The 25089-nt window shown below is 43.4% G+C and overlaps 1 protein-coding gene across 1 annotated transcript in view; it reads right to left on the reverse strand.

The window, feature by feature from the left end:
- Positions 1–25089, reverse strand: part of GLDC (glycine decarboxylase) — an 84166-nt gene that overhangs the window by 995 nt on the left and 58082 nt on the right. Inside the window, exons 16-24 of the mRNA XM_069576544.1 lie at positions 24393–24468; positions 19447–19572; positions 17845–17994; positions 15707–15819; positions 14105–14246; positions 11550–11661; positions 4999–5094; positions 1644–1816; positions 184–264 (exon numbers count right to left, since the gene is read on the reverse strand). Of these exons, the coding sequence (XP_069432645.1) occupies positions 184–264; positions 1644–1816; positions 4999–5094; positions 11550–11661; positions 14105–14246; positions 15707–15819; positions 17845–17994; positions 19447–19572; positions 24393–24468 (1069 nt within the window). The remainder of the gene's footprint in view (positions 1–183; positions 265–1643; positions 1817–4998; positions 5095–11549; positions 11662–14104; positions 14247–15706; positions 15820–17844; positions 17995–19446; positions 19573–24392; positions 24469–25089) is intronic.

Raw genomic sequence — 25089 nt, forward strand, 5'->3', positions numbered from 1 at the left:
TGGCACTCTGACCTCGGAACTTGGAAAGCCAATTCCTGTGTTGTGTTGTTATGCGAAGGTAGCCTAGATATGGTCACTATAGTGAGGAGACAGCAAGAGCAGAGCCCTCGGACTGGGTGATGGCCCCTCATACGCACGTGAACCTGGACCAGCTGGCACGTCCAGCTTCAGAGCAGAACTTACAAGTGGGAATGCTGCCACCTCTCTGGAATACGGCCGATCCCAGTGGGAAGATGTGACGCAGGTCAAGGAGTGTGGAGACATCTGAGACAGAGACAATGGACAGGAGAAGGGTCAGAGCAGAAGCCTGCCTTCCCCTCTGCTCATCATGTCTGCCAGTGAGCTGATGAAAGCCCACAGATGGAGGGTGGTGGTTTTGTTTCAGTTTGTGGGGAAGGAAATTTTGGTAGGAAAATGTTTATTGTGAAATATTTTGAATATCAGAAAGTTACAATAACATAATAGCACATTTACCACCCAACATAAATCAACATTTTGTCATGCTTAAGCTTTTAAAATAAGAAACATTACAGATACGGTTGACCATGCCAGCCTATCCCCTCTCCATCTTACTGCTGGTCCTGCTCACCAGTGCCAGCCACTATCTTGAATTTGGTTGTCATGATTCTCATATTTTTATACTATTACTGTATATGTTAATAAACTGCATAGAGCTTAGTTTGGTACACTTTTAAATCTTATAGTATCCTGTGTGTGTTTTATCCTCCACTTGCTTTTGTATCTCAGTATTTTTTAGACATCTATTGCCGTTTTTAAAAAAAAAATTGTCTAAATCCTGAAAGAATCATCAGTATCCAGAGAAAAAATGATGAGAGCAAATCATATTCTGTTCCTCTGCTATCCTCTGAGACTCACCGGGACCAGCCTTTCCCTGCCAGTCATCGGCCCCAGTGCGCCACCTTCAGCGGGGCAGCTCTGGAGTGTGTCTGAGCTCCTCTGTACATCTCAGACTGCTTTTCTGGCTTGGAGCCATAAAGACACAACCACAGCCTTTGCAGTGTTTTCAGTTCACCATCCCTCAGCTTAACAGTGGCTGGACCTAATACAGAACTCTTAGGGCTCTGACAGATATAAAAGGAACATAGTTTTGAAGAGAGGAAGCAATGTTTAACTACTTTTTCTCCAGTGTAGGCCATAAACATGGTAAAACATTCAGGCCAAGTACCAGTCTGGTTGTTCTAAGAGGTAACTATTCCAATATGAGAATATCTTTATCCAGAGTATAAAAGGTAAATAATCTCAGTAGAGAACATCAAACACAGGTACGGAATGGTAAGACTTCTCCAACTATAAAGCCCATCAGTCTCTGCTCCCTCCTTTGACAGCCAACTGGGTCCTTGTGGGGTGAACAGCACCAAACATATATAAAACCAACTAGTGGCCACTAAATAGATATTTAAAATTAGAACATATCAGAAATAACCACATTATACTTGAATAACCACTGCTGTGTTGATTCAAGATTTAAACTTTCAGGTAATGAATTTATCCTCTCAGAAGAACGGTCTTATTCTAGGCAAGGATATCATCTTCCAGTAGAGTTCAGAGGTTGCCAGCACCCCAGCCAGACACTGCTTTCTGCCCTCTGGGATATTTTAGATAAAGTACCGGTGCCTTTGTACCTTCAGTGGGTTGACCCTGGGGTCGATGCGGCCCTCCTCAATGTCGGCAATTTCCTGTCGGATGCTGATCATGGCATCGCAGAATCTGTCCAGCTCCGCCTTGTCTTCCGACTCAGTGGGCTCAATCATGAGAGTGCCTGCCACCGGCCAGGACATGGTGGGGGCATGAAATCCTGCCAAGGAGATGGGGGGATTTGTGTCACTAACTTTGACCTCCCCAGTTTGGAAGAGTTTGCTATTGTATATGTCTAAGGATTCACTTCAGCACTGTTTATGGAAGAAAAGCTTAGGAAATAACGTGACATCCAACAGTACAGGATCGGGTAGGCAAATCTTCCTGGGTATCCATACAATAAATATGCAACCATTCCATGTATTTAAATTTCTATTTGTTAATAGCTCTGAACATTTACCCAATTTAAGTGAAAAGGGCACACTACATAATGATATTGTCTTGTTTTTAAAATGACAGTATATTATATATGCATATATATACACACACATTTATATGTGTGTGTATATACACATACTTTATGTGTATATTTTATGAGGGAAGCTGTTTCAAAGAAGAATAAATACTAAAATTTTAACAGGATTATTGGCATAAAATGAGACTAGGGTTTTTATTTTACCTTGTGTTTTAGAATCTTTTTATAATGTTCATGTATTACTTGCAATTAAGAGAAATTAAAATATTACAGCCCACCAAAAGCTAAATAATGAGGTAACAAGCATTAAGGACCCTGATGTGAGTGTTACTGTCCTTATTTTACAGATAAGGAAACAGTCTTGGCCAGGAGTCTTTGTCTTTACACTGAATACAGGCTGAAGGTATTTCTATGTTTCCAAAAGTTTTCACATATGAAGATGAATTTATAAAATATGATTGAGAGAGAGATTTCCTGGACGAAAGCCAAAAAGAACTTTTTCCCAATTCTTACAATTTTTCCTGTGAAACTTTAAAAGATGAAGAACAGCTCCTAGGTTGGTACTCCTGTCAATTAAGTTTGCCCTGGAGGTCAATGGTTCCCAAATTCTGGCATGCATCATTACATGGGGTGCTTTAGAGTCATGCCTGCATTGTTTAAAGGATTGTCTTAACATTTTTTTATACAATTTTTCAAATATACTGGTAAGTTGAAAGGACTATAGAGTGAACACCCATACACCTACATGGCTTCTACAATGATGCTCTGCTTTATCATGTATCTAGTTATCTATTCCTATCACATAGCAGCTGGCAAAGAATCCACCTGCATTGTGGGAGACGGGTTCAATGCCTTGGGTGGGAAGATCCCCTGGAGGAGGGCATGCCAACCCACTCCAGTATTCTTGCCTGGAGAACCCCCCTGGACAGAGTCACCTGATGGGCTACAGTCCATGGGGTCACAAAGTGTCAGACATGACTGAGTGGCTAAGCACGGTCATCTACTCCTCTCACACATCTAAAGAATTTGCCTTAGTTCTGATGCATTTTCAAGCATGTTACAGTCATTTATGCACTTCCCCCTTAAACATTTCAGCATGCATATTATTAACTAGAGTTCCATATCTGAATTCAATATGTTTCCATATTTTTATGATACTTTGCACAAATTTTAAGTACCATTTAATTAATTTTGACAAATGCATACAACTGTGTCACCCAAATCAGAAAGAGTTTTCTTTTTAAACAACAAGCTGATCTCATTACCCATTAAGTCCAACCTCAATTCCATGAGTGAGCAAATTCAGCCCAATATTTTCTGCAATAGTGGTTCCCATATCTGGAACCATCTGAGTTATCATGGAAACACAGATTCCTGGATTTTGACTCTGATTCAGGAAATCCAAGGTATGAGCCTTTAAAAACTCAGGTTAATCATAACACTGTTAATCAACTATACTCCAATATAAAATTTTTAAAACGTTAAAAAAACAAAGTTAAGTTTGGAAATCTCTGCCCTCTGGCAGGGTGCCCCTCACACACCTGATAAGATTCATCCATGAAGTACTTGTAAATACAGATCACTGTGCCTCATCCCTGGAATTCTGATTCAGTAGGTGTGATTAAGACCCAGAATCTGTGTTGTCATCTTCATTGTTTGTTTGTTTTTAGAGCCATTCACTTATTCTGTCACTTGTTAAAAACAATTGTTGAGTGCTTCCTATGTGCCAGACGCCTAGACCATTCTGAGCCTACGGCAAGTGTAGCCATCAGTCTATTAAACATCAAAATATCAAGGTTGTAGATAGAACCGAATTTGGGATACTGGGCAGTAACTCCAAATACCACTTCTCTTCTACCCCCCATCCCCCGCCTCCCTCCCTGCAAATGCTGCTGCAGTCAGATGTGGGAAACAGACCACACACCCCAGAAAGGAAGCCTCATCCTGAATCAGTCACTGGCCAGGAGGTTAAGTCAGGTCACAGGAGTGGTCAAGAGGAGATTCTGAAGCAACTGCTAATTTCATTAATGAAAACCATCTCTGGTTTTCCCATTTATTATCAGGGTAACTCTGCATAATAAGATCATTCATTCATGGGAGGAAATGAGTCACCATGTGACTATGTGGGACTCCTGTTATGGTAGTAAAACTGTAAAATTATTAAAGTTTTCACATTCCTTATTAAAAGAAGTCATTCAAATCATCTTAAAATTCAGATAAGACTCCACATTCATCAAAAGGCAAAGTTCTCCCCAACTTAGCCTTCCTGAGAATTGAAGAGTCTTTGATGTTATTAATGTCACTAAGAAAATGTATTTTAATAAACCTTGTGCTGAGTGAACATCCACTAACAATACACAGATTTAAAGAAAAAAAAAAGCTTCAAAGAAAACTGCATCGTCTCTGTGAAAACAAGGTGCACCTATTCCTTCATCTCTAGCAGCAGCTGAAACAGGTACGCCACGGCTGAGGGGCTCACAGGCCATAAACCTCAAACGCCGTCCATCCAGTACTCCTACACGTCGTAGGCTCGCCACTCCCTCCACCTTCTCACCAACTCACCTCTTCACGGCCCTCTCTGTCCACTAGGAGTGTGATAGGGCAAATAATTGACCGGAAACATGGGCAGATGACGGCAATCATTTTCTTTGGGATTTTAAATTTTGTTAACAATAAAGACTCCTTCCTAGCTGTTGATGGATTCAAGATATGTGATTTAATATCTTTCAAAGAACAGAATCTGTGGGGCCATAGTTGTTGTTGTTTTTTTTTTCCACCCACAGTCCACAGCTTGCCATTTAGCCTATGGATGAGTTTACTGTGGTGCAAACACATTCAGTCTGTGGTCCATAACCAGGATAGGCAGCTGCATAAATGTCAGAAACCCAAGTTCTCCTTAAGGGGGTCTCTCCTGTGAGACCACTCACCATAATCTTGAAGCCTCTTGGCCACATCCACAGCCTCAATATTTGCAGACTTTTTGAAGGGTCTTGTATCCAAAATAAATTCATGAGCCACATATCCTGTTGAGAAAAATTATTTCTGTTCACAATTAACAGCTTGTTATTTTACCCAAGAAAATGAACAAATCAGCTTTTTGATGCATATCATTGAGGACCAAGGAACAGTGGGTACTTGGTAAGTTATAGTTGACAATAAAGCCTCCATCTGCTCTTATTACATATAAACACTGTTAACATGTCATGCCAATTTGCTCCATCCTCGGTGTTCTACACACCCATGAACCAGGAAGCGGGTGGCAGCCAGGACAGGTGCTGGAAGGCTTACTAACATCCCTGGGGATGAGACCATTTTTACTCAAAAGATCAAAAATCTACTTGCAACAGTTTAACATGTCATCATGCCTGGTCCTTTTATATAAAATATTTCTAGTGTTAAAACTCCATTGATACATTTTTCAACAAGTTTGCTCCCAATATCCAATTAATGGTTTCTTCTGTGGGCAGGTAAATATATACTAAACGTATAAGACATTGAATTTGATATGATTCTTCAAAGGGGCTTATGAGGTTTCAGTTTCACGCTTCAGACTGAGATTAGAAATAAGGCTGTTGAACAGCACACCACAAGTGGCAAGGAACTGAAGAGGCTGAAGTCTTGTGGCGGTCAGTTCACTTTGCTTCTCTAGGCTCAGGCCACTATCTCCCCAGTATAAGCTGTTGACCACCCATCCTACATCAAGAATAAACCACCAAGTCAGCATTCTTAAATAGAACAACATTCCTGGGAGTTTCCCAAATGCCATGGCCTACATAACTGATGAATTATCTTCAAGGAAAGTATCTACTCAGTAAAAAATAATGTACTCCTTCTTAATCCGCTATCCTGATTCTCAGCAAACAATGAATCTACTTAAAGATACTTGGAGCAGTCATAACTTCTATCCTGAGGAGAATAGCTCTGGTCATTAACAGCCCCTGAAGACAAAATCTGTGAACTGCTCTGCTTCTCATGTGATGAATACATATGACGGGGTTGGCTTTGTTTGTAAATAAAAGTATGAGAACCTAAGACTTTGAATATACTGTCACCACGTATCTTTAAAACAAGATTTCTAACAATGATGAGGATTCACTAGTAAGGAGTATGGTTCAAAAGGAGAAAAATGTATTCAGAGGTAGATAAATTTAGAGGAAAAAAAAAAGTGCCTTAAAGAAATGACCAGCTGGAATATTCAGGGGGAAAACTGTGAAATTATTTAACTCCTCATCAACTATTAATTTCAGGAATCCTAAATGCCCCACTATGCTACTGCAATTGGGGAGCCAAGCCTTGAGCTTCAACCCCTCTTTTCTGAGGTTCTGGCAACCACCCTGGCATTGTAACAACAACTCAAAGAAAAAGGCTAATGGAGCTCTGTGGAACACTCAGCTGGCAGGAGGGGAGGAGGAGACAGGCTCATGATGGGGAGGAGTCTCCCTTGCTGGCCGGCAGACAGCACAGTCTTTCAAGCAAAGGTTCAGTTACTGAAAGGCCCCATCAAGCCCAGCCCAGCCCAGCCCAGCCCAGCCCAGCACTGCTAAAGCAAGACTTCATCTGCAGAGGCCCCTGCCACGGCCAAGTGGTTTGGGAAGAGTTCCACTTACAAAATGAGGTTCAGATGTTATTTTCTAAATCCATATTCTAATATGTTCAAATGGAAACTGTTAGTGGGATTTCAGCGTCTCTCTTCTGTCTCTCTCTACTTGAGCCTGAAAAGGGGTGACATTTAAACTTCATGGTTGTTGGGGGCCAGACCCCTAGATGATCATCTTTGTTTGCAGTTTTTAGGTCAGGCAGACGCTTTACCCTCTGAGCCACCAGGGACGCCTTCTTTTAGGGAGAAATACACAAATCTTCTATGGCATATGGTGAGTCAGAGGAATCTGAAGTAGAAATTGTATAAACTGATTAGTGCAACTTTTAATTTTCAGTGAGTAGGTGTTTCCTCGGGGCCTAATCATGACTATAACTAAGAGTCTGAAAAGATAACAAGTCAAAGGAGCAAGGAAAGAAGCCAGGGGTGGGAGTAGGAGGTGATAGAAAAGCAAAATAGAAGTGGCTTGGCTCTACACTTGGACCATCCCTCTCCCAACCGCTCATGAATTATCTTACAAGGCTGAGGATGACCTGGGACAGTGCTATAGAAAGATAACTTCTAAGCACCAAAACTGGAACTTACTTTTCCTGCATCCTCAGAGTGAGCGCCTAGAAATAAATGGAACTCACTAGCAATTGACACTCAGGCATGCTTTTCAGTTGCAATCCAGGGACCACAACAAACAGCATCAAGAGGCCAGCCTTCCTGGGAATGAGGTCAGCGGGGTGGGGGCCCTAGCCTCAGGAGGTCACTTCCCAGCCAGGGTTGCAAGGGTGCAGCCTCTGAAGCCCATGTCCACCAGCCTATAAAGGCCACCAGGAAAACTCCTCAAGGACAAGAATTTCCAGGGAGAGTTAAGATTTGTCTAAGGTCAGAAAGGGATAAGCATTTTAAGTTGAAACATAAAAAAAACACTGGGACACTAACAAAATGGTCTGTTCCACTGACAAGAACTCCGTTTAGATCAGACAGTGAGCCTAGCCTCCCACAAAAGCAGACACTTGTGAACATTTTCAATTCCTCCTTTCAAAATGCCTCTGTTTACCTGAGGCAATTCCTTTCCTCATCCTTGCAGAATAAATACTACTGCTGCTCCTCATCCCAATTCTTGTGTATTAATTCCTTGCTTCACAAAACCCTAAGCCTCAACAAGTTTAGCTGGTATTTTCAAATCTCTCAAAGAAATGGCTCATAAAGGGAAGCCTGAGGACTTCCCTGGTGGCCCCATGGTTAAGACTCCATGCTGCCACTGCAGGGGGCATGGATTCTATCCCTGGTTGGAGAGCTAAGATTCCCCAAGTCTTACCGCTCTGCAAAAAATAAAAAAATAAGGGGTGGGGGGGAGGAATGCCTCTAGTTCAATAAAATTATTGCCTTACAGTTGTCCATAATTTCAGTCTTATTTAAAGCTGGTAAATATGATTAAGAAGAGTAACAGTCTTCTAATATCGCCATTAGACATTCTGGAATACAAAGTGTTTATTAAGAACATTTCTATTTTGGGCCATCAGGAGGTACAGTGATCATTCTTTTTTAGGCCCTAAAATACCAAACCTCTGATTGTGTAATGAATGTGTTTACCAGACCAAACACGAGACAAGTTTTGTTTCATGAACTTTGGGATTGGGTAATAAAGTCTGTAATCACCAATCTATTTCTGCTTGGGATGAGAAATACAATTCATTATTTCATTCTGGGATAAAATGTCAAAACAAATGGAAATTTCATCCATCTTTTTGTGCTACAAGCCTCCTGGGACAGCCTCTGCCTAAAGCGGCCGCTCACTGCCAAGCACACGGCAGGTGCCTGATCAGTACTAGCTTGCTCACTTTCCCCTCCTCGAGTACCATCTCCCCGCCGTGCAGTCCATACCACATTCATTCTCGCTCTAAGGAACTCAGGTTTGCATCTCACAACTCTGTGAACACACTAAAACCACTGAAATGCAGTGGGTGATCTGCATGGTACGTGAATCCTATCTCAATGAAGTTGTCAAACTTAATCCTAAGGACGTGTAAAAAATGATTTAACAATTAGGGAAAAAGTACCCTATACCTTGTAAATTAAAGCAAAAAGACTATTTCCATGCATCACATTGGCAAAAACATTTTGGGTTTGGTTTGTGTTCCCAGCCTGGCACTTGGTGTTCACTGGGCCCTGGGGCGATGGTCACTCACAGGCTGTTAGTGTGATGTAAGTCTGAATTAAGGATCTCGGGGGAGACAAGGTCAAACATTTCAAGTGCATAAACGCATTCATATCCTGAGATAACTTATCTTCTACAACTCTAACTTATGTAGATAATCAGGGATGTTAAAAAAAAAACTAAGTAAAAGATATTCATTGCAGCGTTGTTACAAATAATGTGGCGGTGGTGAGGCAACCCCATAGAATTTGACACATGATACATACCATAGAATGGATATAGCCACTTTCAAAGGACATTTAGTGACGAGGGAAATGATCATGATATAAAATAAAGTTTAAAAAACAAGGTACAAGCTGTTTGTAATATGATCTCAATTGTCTGAAAGTATGGTGGGAAGAAATACAACAAAATATTAAGCCGTTATGTCTGCTCGATGAAACCATGGGTCATTTCCACTTTCTTCCTCAAACTTCTTTGTCCAGATTTTCCACATTGAGCACATGCACATGAGTTATAGCCAGACCAAGACCAATGCGATCCTGAAGGCCAATACAGAAGCACGATGCATCTCACAGCACAGGAGCTATATCTGAATTAATTAGTAGCTCTTGTAGCTTCTTTAATACCCACTTCAGAAGCATTTCATTGTGTTGCTTAGAGACATATTGCCCACAACGTTCTTTTCTCCTCTCTGGGGAGCACTGCTAACCAGAGCTCCTGATTATTTAGTTCTTTTCTATTTTCAAACTCTGGAACCACCCTTGTGGATACATATTCACAAAGCAAGATCAGTCTTTAAATTAAAGATCACAGATGGAGATGCACACAGGCCAAGAGACGAAGCAGGGCCTTGCTGCTGTGGCCCTGGGACTGAACACTGGTTACGGACTGCTTGCTGCTCTCTCTGCCCCAGGCTCAACACCCAGCGGTCCCTGCTCTCCGATGCGCACCCACAGTCAGGTCCTGCCCGCCCGACTCTCAGGGCAACCCCTCCCACCACCTCCAGGGTGACTTGATGCCTCTCCTATTATTCCCTCTTCAGTAGCTTCACTCTCACCTCTTCACAGCCTTTGCCCTGGCAGCTTAAAATCACCTTATTTTCTTATTTAAAAAGAAATGAAGCTGCATCCTATTGCAGCAGCTCCTGCCCCCTTCACGGTAAAGCCCCCAAACCATGAAAGTGTCTGCCTTCTCCTGACCTCAGTCCATGTCTCAGCCCCTTTCCACCTGGCCCTTGCCTTGCTGTTGGCCCTAACTGCTTTCAAAGGTGACAGAAGGCTTCCTAACTGTGAAAGGCATGGGTTCTTTTAAAGACTTGAGAGGCCAGCCACCTGCTCTTCAGCTGTGCCTCCATGTCACGCAGGACCACCCACGTGTGCCGACTGTGTGTGTTGTGCTGACACGACGCCAAGGACTGAGGCAGCCACAGCCTCCCCGCTGCAGGAGCTCCAGGTCTGCAGAAGCGAGCCGATGATGAGTCAGTGGGAGACTCCTTTGTGGTGGAAGGAGCCGAGAGGAGTAGTTCTCGCCACCAGGAAAGGAAAGGGCAGCCTCAGGGAGGAGGTGTGGCCAGAGCAGAGGCAGGAAGGATGGGTGCCAGGGCAACGGCAGCGGGTGGGACGTGGGGAGCCTGACACTGCCTCATCCGTTCCATGCAGCCATCTGCTTGAGAGGTTTCGCTCTGGTTTCTCAATATGGTTTCCTTGGGTCTCACCAAGGAAAAGTCTGCTCTCAGACTCTGTGCCCAGGGCCACACCTCTGCAAGTCCACCCGCGCCAGCCCCTCCCGTTCCAGGGAGACCTAGTCCCTCCATCTCTGTCTCCCTCCCTCCATGATAAGCTAAAGGAAGTGAAAGTGAAGTCGCTCAGTCATGTCTGACTCTTTGTGACCCCCTGGACTATAGCCCACCAGGCTCCTCCGTCCATGGGATTCTCCAGGCAAGAATACTGGAATGGGGTGCCATTTCCTTCTCCAGGGGATCTTCCCGACCCAGGGATTGAACCCAGGTCTCCAGCATTGCAGGCAGACACTTAAACCTCTGAGCCACCAGGGAAGCCCTATGATAAGCGATAGAGGCTTCCCTAAAAGGTTTTCACTCTCAGCTAATTAGTACATGAGTCCTCTGATTCTACTTCTAACAGCATGTTCATCCTCTGCCACCATCTTGAGGATATTAACATTCTCTTAATCCTGTCATTCCCCTGCTCAGAAACCTTTCTGGCCCAAGGGTGGATTCCAGAGCCTTCCAAGACCCTCAAGGCCCATGCTACCTCTCCAGCATTATAGTCTGCTCCCTCTCCTCCTATCCCATCCTTCAACCCACCCAAGACTCAGACAACTCCTTTCTCTCCAGCTTGCTCCTTATCTCTGTTTACTGGGGTTCTGCTGTGCTTCCTTTCAAGGCTTATCTCAAAAGGCTCCTCCCAGGAGCCTCTCCCAACTAGAATTATTCCACTCATCCTCATGGCTGTGGAGGAGGTAAGAAGCTCATGGGATTTATGTATATGTCTCTCTATGGTGTGGTCCTTGTTGTGAATTGTCCTGAGACTAAGTGCATGGCAGAGCCCCACCAATACCCCTAAGTTGTTTACTAAATGGAAGTTATTTCCAGTACCTCAAGGCTTTACTTCCAGTTTCCCACCCACTTCTGCAAGTCACATCCACTAGGTCAAAGTTGGTGTGGCCAAGAAAAAAAGCCAAAGTGAATATAGGCTGAAGTTGATACTTGCCTCTCGCACCCCGGAAAAGGACTCTGTAGTGCTTTTCTAATCGCTTGGCCATATAGTTTGCATTCAAAATAGCAATCTCTGTGGCCTGTTTAAGGCCTTTGCCTCCCATCATCTGCAATAGAGGAAAAAATAGTCATCAACCATGGAACATGGAGACCCAGTGGACACTAACCAAAGACATCCCCAGATGAAAGGAAGTCAGCTCCCCAGCGCTCTCTGGATTGCAAGGGAGTGAAATATCCTAACTAAGATGTCTCTCAGTCTTCTCTAAGCCTAAAATAACTTTTGGTTTCCCTCTTTGAACAGTAATTTTATGTTTTTTATTGTAGTTAGAAAGCTTAGAACAGGGAAAAACTGACTGCTGACTATCGCTTTATTTACCCAAGGGAAAGAACTGTTTTTGAGGAGTTTCTGTTTGGCTGTTCATTGTGAATTTGAGATGCCTTGATAATTGCCAGGAATCTTGAGGGATCTTGGCCAAAATCCCCTCTGAATCCATTTTATATGGTTTGTCTTTCAATTGTCCATAGTTCAGGTTTTTATGTTTAACAACTGAAAGGTTCTCAATCTTATCCTTTTCTGGTGGTTCATAAGTCCCTATGATTTTATAGGGATAGCATCACCAGCAAAGAGTTTAAAACCAAGACTGTATCAATTTGTCCTGCCTCCTTTCTTCCCAGAACACCTCAGATGATAGAGGCTTGATATATGTTAACACAAAAATGATGTAAAACAAATGAAATAACAGAGCAGGGATACCAAAGTCCAAAATAAGGAGAGGACACGCTGGGCCAGGTTGGCCAAAGAAGGGTTTCCAGAGTGAGAGTTAGAACTTGAGTAGAAACTTGAAAATGGGTAGAATTTGGACAGACAAAGAGAAAGGGGAAGAGACTCTAGGTGAGAATAATAGCAGAAACAAAGGTACGGAAGGAAGGCCCGTGGCTGCAGCCTGGGCATTGCTGTAGAGCAGGTGGGCTGTGACCACCTCTCACAAGGCCCAAATCCTTGGTGGGAAAGACCTGGACTTGTCCTCTGCCTCTGGACCTGTGCATCAGAGTCTGAGCAACTTTATGGCCCCAGTTCTACCCTGCCTATACTGAACTGATTCTCTCTGGAATGGGGCCTGGGAAAGTGCATTTTGGGGAGAATCTCCTAAAGATTTTGTGTGGGCTGGGACATCTAGTGGTAGAGGCCAAGGGAAGCCAGGAGAGGATGGAGAGTCTTAGCAGAAATCTAGCAGTTCTGTAGGGAGTATATGAGAAGAGCTGTATAAAGGAGAGAAGACGATAATTCTAGAGTCCTGGTAATAAGTAACAACAGCCTAAAATAAAGAAAGGGCCCAAGGTAGGAGGGGTGGCTGAAACCCTACCATATTTATTTCATTCTTAAACTGAGTCTGTCTGGTGTATCTGGCACACAGCCAAACCAGCCCTAGGGCATTTATTTTCTATATGTGGAAAATCATCTCTAACCCAAATAACATTCCATAACAAATGACTCAGGTTCACAGAGACCAAAAGGAGGATGGGAATTAAGATTCTGTTTGCAAAGAAGCAGACCTTTATGATGACTGTTCTTGTTGCTATTTGCAAAACAACTCGAGCATGATTTGAAGACGCAGGTTTTAGTCTCTGGGGTACAGAATTGTTGTCCCAGCTTCCCAGAAAGTTTTCATTAAGAATCATAAATGCCACACTGTTCAAGAATAACAACCAGCCCAGAGAGTCATCCGGCAAGATGTGCATAGCTGAGTTTGGGGTTTATGTCACCAGATCCTCGCTTTCTCTCAGGAGGGGAACCAGTTGGGGAAGACTGCTCTAATTACTGGCTGAAGAAGTGCTCCTATCCAGTGTGCGGTCTTGTCAGCTCAGGAGGTGGGCAGGCTAGTTCGAATAAGAACTGTATAAAATAAACTCTGACCCTAATGTGTTTTGGGTTTTTTTTTTGTTTTTGTTGTTGTTTTTTTGAAAAACACAAAAGAAGGAAGCCCATTCTATGACAAAGTCTAATTACCTTCGAGAATATACTTCCACAGGCCCTAAAGGGCAAAGAGATTCGGGAAAATCTTTACATAAATGAATTTCTGCTATTTTCATCTTATCCTCCAGGCTCCCAAGAAATACAAAGCAAACTGAGATGTATTCCTAACATTTATCCCAGGATCTCAACCAAGTGTAATAATTAGTATATGCACTGTTTTTCGCTTGTGAGGGGCTGTACAAATCCTACAGGAAACCAAATGACGTGGTCAGAACATCCATATGACTCATGGTACTTAGCTCTGTCTGGAAAAATATATCTGGCATGTCAGTTTCTCTGGTGTTAAACCCACTGTGAGAACCCAAAGGAAAACAGCCTGATGAAGAAAAGATAAAATGAATTTTAGCTGATCTCTTTAGGACGGTTTCTTCCACTCAAGTTGTCAGCAATTTTCACTGAACCGCATCTCAAACATGGATTTCTTCATTTTTAAGTCAAGAAGGAATCTGCAGTCTCAGGTCCCCCTCCACACATCACTCCCCCCAAACCATCTAACACACATTAGCAGGCCTCACCTTAATATAAGCCCATGAGATGGGCAAGATGCAACTGGAGCCCCACGGGGCTGCGCTGACAGTGCCCAAAGCCTGGGCATCTTCACTTGGTTTTACCGAAATGATGGGATGATTAGGCAGAAAAGGAACAAGATGCTTCTTCCTGTATATATATATATATATATATATATATATATATTTTAATACAAATTTAGAAAATGTTAAAAAGATCTGGTCTAATCAAACAGGCAGGTCCTGGGCCCTCTCAGGAAGCTCTGTTCCTAGCAAAGGAACTCTGACATGGAAGGGACCCGGTACCTGCTAAGGGGCAGATGTTCAGGAAGTCTCCCTTCCTTCCTCCTCTGCTGGAGGCATGGCTCACCAGCCATCAGTATCCTAGCAGCGCAAACAAGTACCATGGTGGAGAGCTGGGGAGAGGCAGGCAGCCTGGAACACCATGCAGAGCTATGGGCTCATGAGGACGTGGGGACATCCCAGCCCCTCACACCCTCTCCCTCCCTGCCCTGGCCCCACACTCTTTCCCAAGGCATCTAAAGGATATAGAAGGATGCTGCTGAGATGTCCCATAGGGTGACAATCACAGGCCAGCCTGTGAACATTGGTCGCCCCACTTCCCCCACAGCTGAACCACTGCGACCCTGCTGCTTACTACAGAAAACAGGAATCAAAAAGGAAAGAAGAAAAACCCAAGGGGGCCGGGCTCCCCATATCCCTGAAGACTGGCCCCTTCTGCACATTTTGGGAAAAAGGAAGACGCTCAGGAAATGGTTACTCAGCATCATTTCCATGAGATGATTTGATTTCAGTTTAAAAAGTTACCAACTGCTCCGAGATATTGCTTTAGTCTTATTCTGACTTCATCCAATTATTTCTAGTAATAAGGTTTGTTTCCTTCCTACTTATCCCAGATGTAATAAGAATTCAGGCTGTAAAGTGTCCAAAATATTACACCCAATTTCCTTTTCTGGCAGGGGGACATTTGAGTTCTACTCCTTTAGCAAATTTTAATTATACAATAGTGTTATCAATTTTAGCCACCATGTTATAGAGCCTCAGATGTAACCATAAGCTGACTTTAAAAATAAAGCTGCTTGGAAGTCTAAATTAAAGTCCAAGAGAGTCATCCCAGTGCATCAGTCCCCAGAAGAATAGTACAGGGAGGGAGGAGGGAGGGGGGTTCAGGATGGGGAACACGTGTGTATTTGTGGCAGGTTCATGTTGATGTATGGCAAAACCAATACAATATTGTAAAGTGAAAAAAAAAAGTGCAAGAGACCATTCTAGGTGCTAATATACCAGTTCTTACCCATAATGCTCCAGTAAAGCTTACTATTCATCTCTCTGTTAATAAACCTGCTCTGTTTATACATGACTGGGAGCTGAGTGTGGCCATACATACTGTGATTAATAAAATCTATGTTTGCTTCCCCTTGAAAGCTCCTTGAAAGCACCACATTCACTGCTCATCAGCCAGCCCCTAAAGGCACACTACATGTGAAGGTATCCTGACACCTGAAGTCCTGGATGAGAAGAACAGAGTGTGGGGCCAGTCTCTGATTCTCAGTCTTCAAAGCCATCCCAAAACCAGGGCCCAGAACTCACACTCCGATGGGCCCCATGCCAGGGCCGCCACCTCCATGCGGAATGCAGAAGGTCTTGTGAAGATTAAGGTGTGAGACATCAGACCCAAAGTCTCCGGGACGACATATTCCCACCTGTCACAAAGGGAAAGACCGAAAAACAAAAGTCAAGAGCTCAAAAGGGTGCTCTGGAGAGACAGCCATCCCGCTCCCCTGAGAGGAGAGGCTGGAGATGTGCACAGAAATGTCCTTAGAAGCAGCTCAACCCAATATCCCACAGGCAGCATGCCCTGCAGTTTCTATGGAAACAGCAGTTGACCATTTAGATTTTAAAGTATGATCTGAATATACCATCAACTCCTAATTATCCACCCCCAAGAAAGGGCAGGGGAAGTATAGGCTTTCCTGGCTATTGAAACAGGCAATTTCACCCCAGCATGTATAACACCCCGGCTTTGGGTATCATGCACGTTACTGAATGGCCCCTTAGGACACGTCGATATAGAAGGCTGGAAGGCTATCTGAGAGAATACTGAGCTGAGAGAGAGGATGGGAGCCTGACAGTTTTCCTGAGACCATCCTAGTACCAGCCACAACATTCCACAGGTGTTCCTGCCACTTTGGCAATTGTGGATGTGATAAAAACTACAAGACTCATTTATGCTATTGAATCAACAGACAATCCCTGGACTGCTCAAAAGAGATCAGATAGAAGCAAAGAAAAACAGAAAGAGTCTGAAATTGGGACTTCCCTAGCACTCCAGTGGTTAAGACTCCATAATTCCAATGCAAGGGGCACTAGTTCAATACCTGGCTGGGGTTAGACCACACATGCCACTCACTGGGGCAAAAAAAAACAAATTAAAAAAAAATTTAATGAAAGAGTCTGAAATGGTTAAAAAAAAAAAAAAAAGGAGAGGGAGCTGAGAAGACCCTTTAAAAGATGATGAGTCCCTGCCCTCCAAAGTCTCCCTAAAGCATTTCCTCAAAGGCACGTGTCACACAGACTATAAAGAAGGCGAAGTGTTGAAGAACTGATGCCTTCGAACTGTGGTGCTGGAAAAGACTCCTGAGAGTCCCTCAGACAGCAACGAGATCAAACCAATCAATCTTAGGGGAAATCAACACTGAATGCTTGTTGGAAGGACTGATGCTGAAGCTGAAACTCCAGTATTTTGGTCACGCTAACAGCCGACTCATTGGAAAAGCCACTGATGCTGGGAAAGATTGAGGGCAGAAGGAGAGAGGGCATCAGGGGATGAGATGGCTGGATGGTATCACCAATGCAATGGACACGAACTTGAGAAAACTTCAGGAGATACTGAGTGACAGAGAGGCCTGGCATGCTGCCATCCATGGGGTAGCAGAGTCAGAAACAACTGCTCGACTGAACAACGGCAGCAAAACATCACACAGACCACCCACACACACACAGACACACACACAGCCCAGCAAGTAGTCAGGATCAGCCCTTCAGAGCCAGAGATGTGCAGCTGTTTTACGCTGATGAAACTGAAGCTAGTCCAAGGTCATGGGAGCTCAGCATCTGCCAGGGGCCAAACATTGGGTGTTAATTCCCTCAGGAAGGGAGTCAGGTGACCTTCTCGCCTTTAGGGGTCACCCCCTGCCCCTCCCTGCCACAAGCTTAGAAAATTCAGCTCACTCCCTGCTTCCCTTCAACCTTTTTACTTCCTCCTCAGCATCCCCTGTGACTTCATGACCTCCTTGGGAGGTGTGTGTGTGTGTGTGTGTGTGTGTGTGTGCGCGCGCGCGCGCGAGTGCCCGTGTGCCCGTGCCCATGCATGAGCACGGTCACTCAGTCGTGTCCGACTCTTTGCGACCCCATGGACTGTAGTCTGCCAGGCCCCCCTGTCCATGAAATTTTCCAGGCAAGAATACTAGAGTGGGTTGCCATTTCCTACTCCAAGGGATCTTCCCAACCCAGGGATTGAACCCATGTCTCTTGTGTCTCCTGCAGTGGCAGGTAGATATTCTTTACCACCGCACCAGGATCTGCAATCTCAGTGAAACTGTAGTACATACTTTGATTTGGCAATAGAGAAAGTCAGTCTCTGTTCTGAATTCAGTGTCATGTTTTAAGACAACTGTCAAGAAGACAAGGCAATTTTCTTTTCATAACCGTTTTCTCGCGTTGCCCACCTGAGCGTTCATGTTGGCCCCATCCAGGTAGACCTGGCCTCCGTGTTGGTGAATCAGGTCACACACATCTCCAATGTTTTCTTCAAACACTCCATTGGTGGATGGGTATGTAATCATGATTGCTGCTAAGTTCTCCTTGTGTTTATCCACCTGTGAGACAGAAAAGGTGCAGAGGGAGGTAACGAGAGGAAATGTTTCTTTCTTAACCAACTGCTCACTTTTCAAAGGATTAAGAAAGATGAAGTCTTGGTCTTTTCATTTCTCAAACTGTCTCTATGTAGGATGCCACTAATAGAAGGTCCATAGCCATTTCTGCCTTCATAAATCATTCTAAAGAAATAACAAGACTCCTTTAGACTAGGTCTCCATGGTCAAGACCAAAAACTGTTCAGAAGATTTCTGGATATTTTGGGCTGAATTTTCTAAAGTGGTTTTTCTTTGGTTCAAATCATCTCAATAATTATTTCAGATTTTTTTCTGGTTCCAGACAAGTCAATTCTCATAGTTCATCTTGCTATGCTCATCTTGCCAAATCCATCCTATCCACTTTCCCTCCCATTCTATTGAAATTAGAATTCCCACTAGGAATGTTCTTCTCTGATTTAAAACAAACAAACAAACAAACATCATTTTTCCTTTTGACAGGAGGCAAGCATATATGAAAGACATGTTCCTGTTTTTTTGACCAGCCAGGCAGAGAAGAGGCTCACGTCAAAACAAAACAAACAAACAAAAATTTAAAATCATATCCTATATTGGAGAAACAATAATTACACATTTTGACACAGAATATTTATTGGTAAAAATTTTATGGGGCAATGGGAAGTGGGGAGGTGGATGTGAGAGATAAGTAGTATTGTTTGTTTTTATCTTCCTTTTGAAGGTAGTTACATGAAGTTCTCAGTCTCCATGCCTAATAACCCCAACAAAATCGCATTGCCATTCAAGTGATTTCCTTCCCTCTTAAGATGCAGCCTCCAGTCCACCAGTGGAAAGCAGATATGGTTGCTAGGCAACATCTTCCTGAAGGTTGGGAGGTTGGGAGTTTGGGAGTGGGGGTTGGTGTTGCAGGAAGAAGGATGGAATGTTGCCTGAAATTCAGCAAGTAATGGCTGGGACCATCACAAACATCTGCAAAAGCTACATTTCTGTTTTAATCCCCAACACAAAGATTGAGAATACCTGTGACTTCCAGTTTGTTCATGGGGGAAGGAGAAGAAGATTGGGCAGGAGGAAGCAGGCAGATTCTGCCAGGACTAGTCTTACTACCACCATGAATAATTCATCCAGTTCCTTACACATGCACATATTAGAGGACGGAATTTCAGCTTAAAGGACCTTCTCCTTGTTAAAGAAGGAAGAGGTGAAAGAAACTGTGGTCACTTTTACTCTGGACCAAAAATGTGACTCTTGCTTTTATTTTCTTACAGAGATGGCTAGGTTTTCTGATTTTATGCCATTTTCCCTAGACCCATTCGGAGAAGGAACTGCAGTCTTTTAATGAGAATGCAAAAGAAGATAACGTTGGCCTAAACCATCCCTGATCCCCGCCACTTCTTTCCAACCCAGACCTCCCGCATCTGGTGAGTGGAAGGTGCGTACCATAGCCTTGAGGTGAGCTGCATCGATGTTCCCATATTTATCCACCTCCACAGGCTGAATCTTCATGCCTGCCATGTGGGCACTTGCAGGATTGGTCCCATGTGCAGATTTTGGAATGAGGCAAACCTTACGAATGAAATGAAAGGAAGGAAAGAGAGAAAAATAACCAGGCTGTTCATAATGACAGAAAAGTCCTACAAAATGCTTGGAGCATAAATACAATAGGTGCCATATATGCTATTTAAACTGACCGGTGGTGCCTTAATATCTGCTACAACGTCATGATTACTATATTGCAAAACAGTGTCCAACAGAGGAGTTGACACCTGGATCCCCAAATACTGTTCCCTAAAGACTTTCAGAATATTAATACTCTCTTTCCTTATCCCAGTAACACCAAAACAAGCCTAGGCTTATTCTAACCTTGCCTCAGCAATAATATGTAGAAAGCACCTTACAAAAACAAAGATTAGAAATTAAACTCTAGGACTCAGATGCACACATCAGTGCTCTGCTTGGCTCTGCTGGGACCCAGGAGAGATAATGGTAGACATATTCCAAGGCCTCCCAGTGACAACACACCAGTGATGTCATCATTACTGGATGCTTACTCTGTGCAATAGATTCTCTGCTTACATGAGAAAGGCCAAGCACAAATGCCCATCAGTGTCTGCCCTGTGCTCACACAAGGCACTCACTGAGAAGGTTGGCATCTGTATAAATAAATGTCTAGAGGGACTTCTCTGGTGGACCAGCGGTTAAGATTCCATAATTCCAATGCAGGGCATGTGGGTTGGATCCCTGGTTGGGGAACTAAGATCCCACATGCTGTGCAGCACAACCAGATCAAAAAAATTAAATAAATAAATAAAAGGACCCTTTAGACAGGGACTACATTGCCTCAAACAAGACTCCTTGGCAGGGAGGAAACATTTCTTGCTTTGTCAGGAGATTACTCCTCTCTTTCTAAAGTGATCTTGGTGTTGCCAGTATAATTAGGGAAATGAAAATTCTCAAAAAAAAAAAAAGTTGAAGAGATCAAGAAAGAGTATTGCAAGAGCTTAAAGATGTGTTGAATTCTTATGGAAAATGGTTGGTGGGAATAGCACTAAAATTCCCAGGTTTAAATCATTCTCATTTCCTGCCCACAAATCATGTGACCAGAGGTGAAGACACATGCTCTGTGTGATCTGATGATGCCCCACTATAGGAAAGGGCACCCAGCAGTTCCCTCCAACAGAAAGCAGTAGGAGAAGCAATGTTGACCCTGAAAACAATTCTGTTTTTAATTCCAGAACCAATATTGTCACCCTGTGAAGAAAAACAGATGGGCATTATAAAAATGGGCTTATAAAGGGGAAATTTAACTTTACAGCTGTTTCCTCAAAAACAGCAAAGCCATCTATTTAAGCAAAATGCATGTGACCCAAAGAGAACTATCAACAGAGGCAAAGATGAAATTACTTTGTTCTTCTTCTGTGGACAGTTAACACTCTTTGAATGGTGACCCCATGAACTGCAGCACACCAGGCTTCCCTGTCTTTCACTATCTCCCAGAGTTTGCTCAATCTTAAGTCCATTGAGTCAGTGATGCCATCCAATCATCTCATCCTCTTTTGCCCCCTTCTCCTCCTGCCCTTAATCTTTCCCAGCATCAGGGTCTTTTCCAATAAGTCGGCTTCTTCGCATAACGTGGCCGAAGTGTTCGAGTTTCAGCTTCAATATCACTCCTTCCAATGAATATTCAGGGTTGATTTCCTTTAGGATTAACTGGTTTGACCTCCTTGCTGTCCAGGGAACTCTCAAGAGTCTTCTCCAGCACCACAGTTTGAAAGCATCAAAGCGCTTAGTCTTCTTTATGGTACAATTCTCACATCTGCACACGACTAGTGGAAAAACCATAGCTTTGACTATACAGACCTTTGTTGGCAAAATGTTGTCTCTGCTTTTTAATACACTGTCTAGGGATATAAGGATTAGCAGGAAGAAAATGTCTCAGTCAGTTTTTCAATGATTTGTTGCTGTTAGACATTTCTGATTTTCTATGTGGATCCTCACTTTAAAATGTGTAGTACTGTTAGGGACTCCCAATACCTAAGTTCTAGGACCATGTCCTAGGTTCTAGGACAGAACCTAGATTTGATACTTTAGCCAACACTAACTCTCTTTGGTTCATTTATGCCAATTTAGGTGGATTCTATATTTTTCTAACTCCCTAGTGTGCCTGGCATAGACCCAACATAGCTCATCTTCAAAAGACTTGCCAAATGAGTGAAGGATTAAGGAGAAGAAATCCTTTGCAAGGGAAATCAATTTCTTACCACTGGTCAAATCCAAAATCCAAAGGCCACTACTTTGCCTCAGGCAACTGAGAAAAGAAAAATACATACAGGTTTTGGTGGTGCTTTTTTAGTTTGTTTGGGTCAATGTATCCCCTTTGTATAGGAAATTCAATCACTGATCAGCAAACCTGAATTAGTATTTGACTAACAAATGAGTAATAATTATAAAGTGCTTAGGATAGTGCCTGGCACATGCAATTTTTACATAAGTGTTTTTTAAATAATTTGTAGTCTCCCAAATTAAACTGGTAAATCAAGAATTTGGCCATTGCATTTTAGGAACCTCTGAAATTTAACCTAAGAGCAAATGTGAAAATAACTTCCAAAACAGTTTGAAATAAGAAAATCATCAGGAATCCAGGAGGTTCTATAGCATGACTTCCCTACACATTTTTTTTTTTTTTTTTTGGCAAAACAGGAGATATATTTTACTAGTTTCTGTTATAGTCTATTATATGGGAGCAGCTGTCTTGGACATCTCTGATACAGAAAAATCCTCCATGATTATTTGAATAATAAATCATTTTCTTCTTCTCTAACTAAAAAGTCAGGTTTAATTAAAATCTTTAGGATACCAACATTTCCAAACTTGAGGGTTCTGTTTCTACAAGCTCAATGACTGGGTCGTCGTCCCTGCCTCCCTCACCCACCCTCAAAATGCAGCATCCCACTCCTCCCTGTCCTTCAGTGATAGCAATGTGAACAGGGGAGCCAGGAGAAGCATCACACACAAGGGGACTGAGATAGAAGGGAGGACTGGAAAAAACAAAGAAGGAAAAAGAGCTGAGAAGAATCCATGCGTCGTAGAAGAACTCTGTTGCAGCTGTTGTTTAGCCGCACAGTCGTGTCCAACTCTTTTGCGATCCGTGGACTGTAGACCGCCAGGCTCCCCTGTCCATGGGATTTCCCAAGCAAGAACACTGGAGTGGGTTGCCATTTCTTTCTCCAGGGGATCTAACCGACCCAGGGGTCGAACCTAGGTCTCTTGCACTGGCAGGTGGATTCTTTACCTCTGAGTCACCAGGGAAACCTAGAAGAACTCTGCCCAGGCCCAGTCTCTCATCCTTATTTTGTGACCTTTCTGGTTTGGCCCCCAACTCCTCGACATTAACGTACAGTTCCTGGGGTCAGCCTGGAGAACTAGGAACCAGTGCAGGATGAGAAGCGTCACAGAGTAGACAGAACCTGGATTTTAGCTGGCCTTTTCTCGCTAGCTGGTCACAGGCCTACCACAAGCACCACAGTGCGGATCCCAGTGGCTTCCCCATAAAACAGGAACAACACGGAGATGGTAACACAGAATGAATGGCTCCCTCTCCTGGAGTCCCAGAAACTTCATGGTTAAAGAGCATGAACCAGGGGCTACTCAGTACAAGGATGCCACAGAGGAAAAATAGAAAAGGCAACTCTAAATGTCAGTCATCTGGTAGCCTCTCACTGGACAACCAGAATCCCAACATCTCCTTTCTGACTCTATGAAAGCACTGAGATTTTGAGGTCCAAAGAACAACTTTAATTTCAAACTAACCCTTCTTTAGAAAATCGAAGAATTCAAACCCAAGTGAAAAAAAATTTTAAAGTTGCAATATCAAGAAGGTGGGAGAAAAAAGTGTTTCCTCTCATTTTGTGAAAGGAAAGTAAACTAGTATTTAAATTCTTCCCTGCAAAATCCAGGTAACTAGTCATAAATAATCTTCCAGCTTTAATAAAACTAGGAATGGACTAAGACGGGGCTACCACCAACTGCACCCTACTTCTGTGTGCAGCCAGAAGGACTCCGGCCCCATTTTCCCTAAACTTCCTGGGCTGGGCAGACGCTTGTGACTTGCTCCTGACTCTTACCTACTAATACCATCTCCACAGCTCATGAAGTTCAAGGTCAGCGTGGCCACCACCAGGAACACAGGCCTCCTTAGGCCACAATCTGAAGCCTGTGTTCTTAGGTCATCTGCTAAGGGCACTGCCTCAGGATTAGTGGAGGTCTGTGGAGCCCATTAGCACCTGCTGGTCCCACAAGGGCCTCCAAAAGCAGTTTGGACCCTGGAGACTAGACTCTAACTCAAAGCAAACGATGAAACAGAACCGTGAACTCTGCTCCATGTCTTCTTTTGTTGTTGAGAGCTGAGAATCACTAATAAGGAATTTATTTATTCAATAAATATTTTTTGAGCATACATAGGGCAAGAACTGGGCTCAGGCACAGTAGGAGTTATAGAAGAATGAAAGCTCGGTCTCTGCCCTCTGTCCAGGCCTGGGGCCAGGGCTGAGCCAAGGAGGGAGACGTGGAATGGCAACATTCCTTCCCCTTCCACCCTTTGCTCCCTGGGGGCAGCAGTTCTGCAGCCAACTGGCTAACTTTTACAGACTGGGTCTAAGAAGCCTTTTACCTCAAAACGTTTTCCCTCAAAATGGTCCAGTGAAAAGTCTTAGAGGCAAGGATCATAATAGCCACTTCATAGACATTTGTTTCTTGATTATATGTTTCCCCAACTTCTTCCAAGAAGACTTGGAGGGAGTATCCCACAGAACAAAAGGGACCCTAAAACTGAACCCACTGCCCTCCCCCCACCCCACTCCAGCGGTAAGCAAATGGTTCATACTCACAGTTCTGTGTGTCTCTCCTTTCGCATCTAAGTAGGCTCGGATAGAGGCCAGCCCGGCGTATTCCCCCTGGGCTCCGCTGCAAAGACAGGAAGAAGAGGGTCAGTGCTTTATGCCTCTCTGCCTTCATGTACTCATTCAATATTCATCAGGTATGGGCTGTAGGTTCACCAACATGTGACACAAAGTCCCTCCTAGAAAACAGTAAGCTCACCTAGGACCCCTGCACGAGCCGAATTCCACGAACAACCAGAACAACACCTGGTATGTGCACTATAGCTCACCCATTCCTACTCAGAGATGGGATTTCAACCCTCGCTCAGGACCATGCATCTAAAAAAAATCATTTTCATTATGGAAAGTTCCAAAACTGTGCAAAAGTAGAGAGAAGAATGTAAGGGACCACCACATTGTGCCTCTTACCCAGCTTTAAAAATTAAAAGATTATGGTCAATCTTGTTTCTACCTATATCCCTCACTAACCCTCTCACTCTGAACTAGATTGTTGTGAAGCAAAACTCAAGCATCATATCATTTCATCAATTCAAACTTCAATATGTATTTTTCAAAGATAAGAATTATTTTTTAAAATATAATTGCAATTATCACACTTAAAATGATGAACAATAATTTCTTAATATCACTAAATATTAGGCAATGATCCGATTATACTGCAAAGGAATTGTACATTGAGTACAAT

The sequence above is a fragment of the Ovis canadensis genome, chromosome 2, assembly GCF_042477335.2.
Source record: "Ovis canadensis isolate MfBH-ARS-UI-01 breed Bighorn chromosome 2, ARS-UI_OviCan_v2, whole genome shotgun sequence".
In the NCBI taxonomy this organism is placed as follows: domain Eukaryota; kingdom Metazoa; phylum Chordata; class Mammalia; order Artiodactyla; family Bovidae; genus Ovis; species Ovis canadensis.